Here is a 10062-nt window from a genome sequence, read left to right as displayed (position 1 = left end):
CTCTAGACTAAGAATTTTACTGAAAACCTTATAGTCCAAGGAGAATCCCCATCACCTTTAAGAGGTTATCTGCATTTGTTCACAATACCCATGGTTTAGGAAGATCCACTTCTGCTTGATATTTGTCAAACACCCTGCTTTCATGATTTAAAAATAAAGTAGCTTCAATACTTGCCCTAGGGAATCCCAAAACAGAGGTTCTTAGGCTCAGCTCCCTGCTTTCCATCATTGCTCTCTGCATACTCAGATGCAAAAACCATTGTCCTGTCTCACTCTTTAATACATTACTGCCTTCAACCCAAGGGTGGGAGCCAAAAAGCCTGAGACTAAGGGCATGTCTACACTAGAAAGCTGCAATGCTTTAACTGATATAATTTTAAAGCAATGTAGATAAATCAGTGCAAAAAGGCTGTATGAACACTTATTTTGATTTAAACCAGGTTTATTTTGTTTTATCCTAAACTGATAGACCACTCAATGTGAAAGAACATCCACCCAGGGATTTGCATCATTTTAAAAACTAATTTAAGTTAAACCTGTGCAAATTCTCCATGTGGACATGTTTAAAGCAGTTAACATTATAGCTTACTAATTTAACACATCCATGAGGTTTCTGATGGAACTATTCAACAGAAAATGAAGTTACAAGTGGCTAAGGCCTATGTCATGTGTGGAAGAAGAAATAAGACAGAAAGAAGTTTGTCTTTAAAAAAAAAAAAGGAGTTACATGCTATATGACAGTAACAGAAAAATTCAAGAGCTTTACAGGTCACCTTTAAGACTTCAAGTAGAGGAAATTTGCATTACAGGAGTAAAGCATACCGTAAAAAAGGTAAAAAATTTCTTCACTTGTTCTTATGCATCCATAGCAATATTCCAGTGTTTTTATCCATAGATCTCAGATATAATTGCTCTCATTTTACAGATTGTGAAACTGAAGCACGGAGAGGAACCAATTTACCCAAGACCACAAAGTCAGTCAGAGATGGGAGAAAACACAATTCTCCTTATTCTGAGTCTAGTGTACGCTCACCCATGCTGTTCCCTAAGATCTTGCAAGACTTAAGTCAAACCCAAGAGTTGAGTGACACTTACTGTCCAATACAAATCTTCAATAAGATCTGCACAAGAATCGTTTTCTATTAGATGGAGAAAAAATGAACACATCCACTTTGAGAGGAATTGAAAACAGATGTACTACCAATATCACTGTTTTCAGCCTATGACAAATCTATCTATGCCCTAACATTTGTTCCCCAAGTTATGTGAAAAAGTCATTTTTACTGATGTGCAGTGGTCTCTTCCTTCCTCTTTTCACACACTCTAAGAGCACCATTCGCTCCCCTTCCAAATGGGTCAGATTGGCAATTGCAGCAGCAAGCCATGCTCAGAAGCACTTCCTTTGCAAATGACTGCAAATCAGCATAGGTACTCCTCTCCAATGAGTGTAATCCCACTTAGTTTCATACTGCAATCAGAGCACTGCTTTCCAATTTCTTCTGCCACTACTAGTTAGGTTTAGGGATACTCAATTCTCATGTTCAGTATAGACAGCAGCTCGGTTTTACCAAAGAAAACTACCCTCCTGAATTCCTCTCTCCTACTTGATTTATTACACATACCCTAACCTCAATCAACAGCAGAGTTTGATAACAATTTATTTGAAAGTCACTGAGTAAGAAAGGACTTCTTTACAGCTTTAATCAATGAGGTAAAGGTCAAATACGTTTTCCTTTAAGGGAAATGGGGAGTCCCTGAAAAGGCTGATTTATGAGAATCTAAAAGGCATCCTATGATATAGCAGCAGAGGATCACCACTTATGCAGTGGGCTAAACATAGTCTGGATATTTCAGAAATTCTAGAACATCTATTAGTTTGTTTACTGCTGGCAGCTTGCCCAGGAACAGTGACTAAGGGATGTATTTAAAATACACTCCTCAGCCTTAACTGTGCATCAGGAAGGATAAACATCTTACCAGGCAACTGTGATACTAAGGGAAATTTGTAGCTGAAGGAAAGTGCAGCATCACTAGAGACAAACGGATTCTGTTTGGGAGGGCTGAATCAAGATCCCCAGGCACAGTCAGCTACAATGAAGGATTAAATAATGGTGGGGGAACCCCCATCTTCCAAACCCCTTGTTTGCAGGTACAAGTTCATTCCAAGGACAGATCCTTCAAAAGGAAGATGGTGTAAAACCAACAATAGTAAAAATTTGGTTTAGTGATGTCTGTTTCATCAGATGTACAGGGAAGCTCTGCTCCCTGGAAGTTCAAGTCACTTCTTGCTCACATTTGATAGCAATGTGACTTCTTCCCAGAGAAGGAACAGTAAATCCATCTCCCTCATGCGTGACTTCTCCTTGAAGGCAGAAGTAGTTAGTAGACAGGAGATGTAATGTCACATTGCTCAGATCGAACAGTCTGCAAGAATAAACGTACAGCATGGAGCAGGAGACAAAAACCTAAAATCCTCATATGGACCCTAGAGGACAAGGAGGAAAAGAGATATATCAGCTTTGTTAAGAACGTGACAAGTACAAAAAGTGTCTGGCTTCTAAGGAAGAGTTCAGTGAGACTGCTGATGTCTAAAAGAAAATACAGTGGCAAATCTAAGAAATATCAATCCAGTGCTGTCTTATTTATAGGGTACCCAAAGAGGAATCTCCTTCTTTAGAGATTTTTAAGGTCAGGCTTGACAAAGCCCTGGCTAGGATGATTTAGTTGGGGATTGGTCCTGCTTTGAGCAGGGGGTTGGACTTGATGACCTCCCGAGGTCCCTTCAAACCCTGATATTCTATGAAGAGTTGTAAGTGCTTCGCTTGCAATCTAAATATCTCCACATTGACAAGCTGCTAGCTTTTCACTCCAAGATCTCCAATTTCCCACTGCTCTGACAGTCATTTCTGTACAATCAACAGTCAAGTCTGAAGCCAGTACAGGATATTTTTAAGAAATAGATGGTATGAATAATTTGCAGAACCCACAGCAAACAACAGCATGGTACATGAAGGAAATAACCACTCCTCACCTGACTAGTTCAGCTGACGTATGAGCTTGTTGATTCCCTCGCCTCGGTACCCAGGTTCACCTATCTCCTTGAGAAGACCCACTTTGTTACGTGCAGCATGGCGAGCAACAGAGAGATGAAATGGCCATAAGAAGTTAGTGATTTCTGTGAAATGCTGCCCAGCTGAATAAATTTCATGAATAAGATCTTCCAGGCAAATTACATTAAACTTTCCTGGGGGAGGAAGGGCATAAATAAATAAATAAAATAAATAAGGAGATGCACAACTATAAAATCCTTCTGCATCTCACCAGACAACCCTCACATTTCCATCTTCTCTCTATGAGTCGCAGTCTCCCCATATATCACAAACCATTTAAGTTACAGACCCCACGTAAGTTCCCTGTAAGCTGCACAGCAACCTATTTAGCACCGCGCAGGAGCTCAATGAACCTGCCACAGCTGGGGACCAGCTGGGGGAGGGGCACCCCTCCCCGGGCCCCCAACCTACCGCAGCTGGGGCGGCCCGGACCTGCTGGGGCCGAGGAAGGGGCACCTACCTTGCAGCCCCAGAGCTGCTGCGGGGAGAGAGAGTACTGAGGGGAGTCTTCTCTCCCTACCGTAGCCCCAGAGCACTCTCCTGCACCCCAAACCCCTCATCCCCAGCCCCACCCCAGAGCCCACACCCTCAGTCAGAGCCCTCACACCCCTACACCCCAACCCTCTGCCCTAGCCCTGAGCTCCTCATCCCTTTCCCCACCCCAGAGCCCGCACCCCCAGCCAGAGCCCTCACACCGAACCCTCTTCCCCAGCCCTGAGCCCCCTCACACACTCTAAACCCCTCGGCCCCACCCCACCACATGAATTTTGTTACGTACACCAATATGAAGGTCATGTGTCACACATCACCTCCATATTGGTGCACATAACAAAATTCATTCTGCACATGGGTGGGAAAAATTAGAGGGAACACTCGTCGCCCTTCCCTCAGTTCACTGCCTTAAGGTCTTCTTCCTCACCTAGATGCTCCTCTATCAGAGTGTTGTCTATCAAAGGGACCCTCTTCTTGTTGATCTTTGCTTGACCTCGTTTCAGGATGAGCTCTCGTACAGATTTCAGATTGGGATGTCTGTACAAAATCAAAAACCTGGTTGTTACTGCGGGAGGTATTAACAGTGCAGCACAGAGTTAACCAAGGGGATCTCCTACCTCACTGTCATGTCATAGAATAAAGAGTGCTAGTATTTGAAGCACATTTTTAGATATCAAGACACCAAGTTGTGAACTGAATTGAAAGAGCTAACTAACCAAGAGGAAAATAACTACATAAAAAAAGCCACAATGAATATTTAGTTTACCACTGTATTATAAAAATCAGAGGAGTACTCACCCCCATGCTACATAGGGCTCCACAGTGCGCAGCATCTTCAGTGACGCTGGAGTCAGTTTAATGAATGTGCCACTGAAAATCTTCCTCAACCGCAGCATCTGTATCCCTCTCCGCACCCTTTGACTCACTCCTTTAATCCTGAATTACAGACACCACAGTGGTAAGTGTACTTCTCCCACCCAGGCATCACCCCATGATCACTTGTAGGATGCTACATCTTGATAACCCCCGCCTTTTCCTTTTCACTGCAGCAAGTGTAGATCAGGAAATGAGCCTGGGCAAGTACAAAGGAAACCAGCAAAAGGATGGAGATGGTACAAAAGAAGAAGTTCCTTACTCTGCAATCCGCACAACAAAGGCCAGCTTGTGTCCCTGAGGTAGCACCATTTGGCCGGGCTTCTGTTCCATGCGCTTCAGCCGGACCTCATCTCTGTGTTTGCGTCGTGAATCTCGAACAAACGTCTCAATACGTTTGAATTGTATCTGCTTCCCCTTCTGGTGCTAAATACAGAAAGATGAGAGATGATCATCTCTCTCAGAAGGTGTATATGAAAGGTACATGTGGTCAGAGGAAGAAAATGAGATTTAGGGCCTGATGTCAAAAAATTCTGAAGCGCATGAGGTCAAACTCAAGAAACAATCTTGCGGTGCTGTGTGGCACAGTACAGTCCTCAGTCATTAGCTTCAACTCACGAGCCACTAGCTCATGAACCTGAACCTTTTACCTGAGCAAATTAGGAAAACGTATGTGGAGAAGTGCAGAACATATACCTGAACAGAGTGAGAAACTAAATGGAGCCCTCCCTGTGCAGCCCAAAGCAAGGCTCCACAGCTAAATATACTGCAAGACAAAGCCATAGGTCAGCAATAATCTAGATACCCCAATTTAAGCCACATATGAGTGCAATGACTAAATCTAGGCAAAATGTTTCAGCCAAAAACTTTTTTCCATTGAAAAATGTATATTTGGATTGACCAAAACATTTCACAAATTTGTGCTGATTTTGGCAAGTTATTTCAGTCAAAAGAAAAAACAGACACATACTGGAAATGTCCAAAATGCTTGGTTTTGATTTTGGGGGATAGACTACACACCAAAAATGGAGATGGAAGATGTGGTGGTCCCCGATGACCTTGAGCCCTGTGGTCAGGACACTCATATGAAGTGTGGCAGACCTAGGTTCAAATCCCTGCTATGGAGCATGCCCCCCTCATAAGTGAGTGCTCTAATCCAGGGGTTTTCAAACTGCGGGTCGTGAGCCAGTACTGGGTCGCAGAATGGAAGGCATTGAATCACAGCAGCTCTTCAGTCAGCACCGCCAACGGGGCCGTTAAAAGTCCCACTGGCGGTGCTGACCGGCTAAGGCAGGCTAGTTCCTACCTGTTCTGACACGGTGCTGCACCCCAGAAGCAGCCAGAGCAGGTCTGGCTCCTAGGCAGGGTGGACATGGGGATGTGCAACGCTCCACACTCCCATTGGCGCTGGGGAGGGGTGGTGCCTGCAGGTGAGAGCCACGCAGAGCTGCTTGCACACCTCTGCCTAGGAGCCGGACCTGCTGCTGGCCGCTTCCGGGGCGCAGCGCAGTCCACGGTGCCAAGACAGGCAGGAAGCCTGCCTTAATACCCCTGCTGCACTGCTGACCAGGAGCCACTCAAGGTAAGCCCACCGCCCCAACCCTCTGCCCCAGCCCTGAGCTCCTTTGGGTTGCGGGCATCAACAATTTTCTCCAACTGGGTCACAAGAAAAAAAGTTTGAAAACCACTGCTCTAATCAATCAAACATTCTCTGTCCCAATGAGTAATTATTTCATACAAAGTAACAACAACTTCAACAGGAGAGACTGAGGGCTTGGCTACATTTACATTTTATAGCGCTCTAACTTGCTGGCTCAGGGGTGTGAAAAATCACCCCCCTGAGTGCAGCAAGTCAGAGTGCTTTAAAGCGCTAGTCTAAACAGGCTCCAAGCGCTGGGAGCTGTGCTCCCAGTGCTCTGAGCCAATCCCCTTGTGGAGGTGGATCTCCCAGTGCTCATCCCCTTGTGGAGGTGGATCTCCCAGTGCTCACGCGCGACCACACTCACACTTCAAAGCACTGCCACAGGAGCGCTCCCACGACAGCGCTTTGAAGTTTCCAGTGTAGCCATGCCCTGAGATAGCCACTCTACAAAACCCACTAGATGAAGATTATGCCACTCACCTCGAAGGTGAGATATCTGAATCAGGCAGATTGAGGTACTGATCCTGAATTTCCCACATCCTGGGCAAGTGCTCTAACTACTGGACATGGGGATGGGGAAGAGAAAGATAGCATCACTTCCTCCTCTATTTTTTCTTGAAAAATGATTGCTTGGGCATGAAACTCCAGGAGAGGGGTCATGATTGTGAATCCTGACCAGACATAGACTCTTAAATCTGGGTCAAAGGGAGGTGCCTAAGTCCCTTTGAGGGGTGGGGCTTCTGTGCAACCTGCGAGCTCTCTACAGACTACAACTAACTAGTCCATAAACCACAATGTGGAACCAAACATATTTGCTGCAACACTTCTTTATCCAGGGTAGACAGGTTTGGGTTGGCAAGTCAGCTTGTTACTACAATTAGGTAAATCACAAATAAAATCCCCAGACCACGGATACATATAGCAATTACAACAGCCATCCCCAACTGCCTTACAGCAATCCCATAGCCTGTGCGTTAGAAACTGTGCCTCTTCCCACATCTAACACCCCGCCCCCCCCACACACACTCTCTCTACTGAACTACACAAACGCACAGAGCCCTTTCCCTAGGCAAGATCCCACAAAAGCCTCGCCTGGGGGCCCGCCTGCAGAATGTGCTTTCGCAGCCTCCACCTTAGGGACAAGCTGCCGAGACACGAGAAAAGGAGCCGCTGCTCTCGCCGGCCTGTCGCGGGGAGAGCGCAGGGTGCCCGCAGACGCAGGGCCCGTACCTTCCTCTTGTCCAACAGCGCCTGCTTTGCCTGGGTGGCCTTGAGGGCCTGATACGCCTTCCTCTTCTTCAGCAAGTTCTCCGGCACCAGGGGGATCTTCCTTCTGGGTCTAACGCAAGAGGACACGGCAAGCGACACTCGTCACGCATCAGCCCCGGCCCGGGCAGGAGAGTCCGGCTACCAGCGCTTCTTCCCGGCCCCCGCCCCGCTGCGCCGGGCCTGGCCCGCGAGCTCGGCCCGCGCTCAGCGCCGGGCAGATCCGGGACCGCCCGGCCCGCTCCCGCCCGCGGGAACCCACCACGCCGCGCGCACGTGCGTCCCCTCCCGCCGCCCCAACGGCGAACGGACCCCCTCCCCCCCACCGGCCGCTTCTCGGTAGCGCCCCGGGGCCTCCCGATCCCTCCCCGCAGATGGAAACGAATCCTCCCCGCCAGCCCCAGCTCGCAAATTAACCACTCACTCCGGCTCCGCCATATTTCCTTCTCCGCCTGAGTCTGGAGTGACGCCACCAGTGCGCATGCGGCTACTTTGCCAACGAGCCCCGCGCCGCACACGCAGAGGAGCTGCCACCACTGCGCATGCGTCCGGGTACCACCGCCAGCAGCCTCTCTATCCCTCCCTAGACGCTGTCTCTATGGTTGGGCTCGGACTTCCACCTCTGTGCTCGGGGGCTTGGGAGCGGAGTGGTGACGAAGAAGGGGGAGGGCGCGTTCCACCGGCCGCCTCGTGCTGGGGCTCCACATACAGCTGGAGCGGCGCTGGGCCCCGGCTGAGGCTGCATTGGGAGGCCTGGCAGCGCGGGAGGGTTGCTGGGTCAGAGCCGCTGTCAACACCGTAGGGCGGGCCCGGAGGGTGTCTGTCTGCCTGCGCTGCAGAAATACAGCCCCACGCCTCGGTTCCCCAAATCACCAGATTAGCTTAAAAATCAAGATGGGGGGTGGTGGCGGCGGCGGCTCTCTAGCTGCCTTCTGTTATTTAACCTGGTGGGCTTATATCTTCCGCCTTTGCACTCACTAGAATGGGTAACACACTGTTTTTTGTAACATGAACACTAAAATGCTCATGTACTCACATGACTCCCGCAGCCGAGGCTTCAAAACAACACAAGCTAGCATGGGGGTTGAGAAAAAAAATGGTGAGAGTAGGTAATCTCCTGTTGGGGGAGAAAGTGCAGCCTGAGGAGGCTAAAATACTGCTCTTGACATGCCTGGAAACCTAGAGGACCAGTCATTCCAGGCATCAACCCATGCTTCAGCTGCTACTCTTTCCCTCCTGCTCAGGATGGATACAAGTGGTCAGGAGGAAAAAGTTCTGTGAGATTTGCAAGGCAATTGTAATAGTGCAAGCAATTCAAAAGGATGTCAGCCTCTTCAAAGATCATGCAATTGGCTTAAAAATCATGAAATTTTAACAACATAATAAATTATTTTTATTTGCCTTCTGTTTTGGAGACTTTAAGATTCACTTGGGTCACATTTTCAAGCTTTTCTTCACAACAACGAGGGCTAGAAACTTAATTTTAAAAAATGAAAGCTGATCACATGCTTCCAGGAGCTGGGGTTTTAAGAACATCTGACCAAATGTTGTGAGAAGGAATATGGGAAGCAATTGAGGAGTGAATTTTGGGAACCACACAGCCATAGTAGCTGAAGTACCCTTCAATGCCTGTGTCAGCCATGGGACACCCAGCATGCTACCAGCCAAGGTTTGGTACTCCTGCATGCTGGTGACTCCACAAAAGAGTGATGTTTATGCCTGGAATAATGTAACAATTATGTTAACAATAAGTTCTTCAGGGCAGACTCTATGTGTTTGTTTGTATAGCACCAAGCAGCATGGGGCTCTCTTATTGGAGTTGTTAGGTGGTACTGCTATTAAAAAAATGTTGAGTTTCTTGCCCTTTTTACTTCTAAATCCCACCATCTGTCCAAAAATTCAACTTCCCCTTGGCCTCTCTGTAACTCATCACTACAGTCATCACTTATTATCCCACTAGGGAATGTATTTACTTTACAAACCATGGAAAAAATAAAAAAGTATCTCTCTGCATCATATAATCAAAGAGACAAGGTGGGTGATAATATATCTTATTGGACCAACTTTTATTAGTGTCTCTTTTACCAACAGAAGTTAGTCCGATAAAATATATTACCTCACCCACCTTGTCTCTAACATCCTGGGACTGACATGGCTAAAATAACACTGCATATCATTATAATCAAAGTCCTTTGGGGCACCCTATCTCATTGCAGTATAATAGACACCAAGAACTTGAAATCTAATAATTTTCAAGCACAAGTTGAAAGTTAATATCATTATAGGTATTACACTTACAATGCTAGTTTTTGTGCTATTGCAGCTATAATACCCAAACAAAATCACTTTTCTTTTTCTGTAAAGAGGCAGCCATATTTACAAATGCTTCTTGCTAATTTATGAATATTGCTGTTATCTTTTCACAAAAAGTACCACAGATAATCGTACAGACAATACAACAAGCATTATAAGTTCATAGATTCCAAGACCAGAATGGACCATTGTGATCATCTAGTCCAGTGGTTTTCAACCTGTGGTCCGCAGACCGCTGGGGGTGTGCAGGCTATGTCAAAAGGATCAGCGAAAGGTTGTGTTACCATAAAACAGTGGTTTTCAATGTGTGGTCCATGGATCTCTGGGGATCCAAAGACCATGTCTAAGATTTCCAAAGGCGTCCAC

The 10062-nt window shown here is 46.7% G+C and overlaps 1 protein-coding gene across 1 annotated transcript; it reads right to left on the bottom strand.

Moving 5' to 3' along the window:
• Window positions 1-421: 421 nt before the first annotated feature.
• Window positions 422-7954, bottom strand: RPL7L1 (ribosomal protein L7 like 1). Its single transcript, XM_048847151.2, is given in 8 exon segments — window positions 422-2485; window positions 3032-3244; window positions 4030-4139; window positions 4401-4538; window positions 4738-4901; window positions 7348-7456; window positions 7808-7900; window positions 7902-7954. Coding segments are annotated over 7 exon segments (849 nt in total). The 5' UTR covers window positions 7928-7954; the 3' UTR covers window positions 422-2485; window positions 3032-3035.
• Window positions 7955-10062: the final 2108 nt, after the last annotated feature.

This window comes from Caretta caretta, chromosome 4 (genome assembly GCF_965140235.1).
Source record: "Caretta caretta isolate rCarCar2 chromosome 4, rCarCar1.hap1, whole genome shotgun sequence".
NCBI lineage: Eukaryota > Metazoa > Chordata > Testudines > Cheloniidae > Caretta > Caretta caretta.
This window is presented reverse-complemented; position numbering and strand designations above follow the sequence as displayed.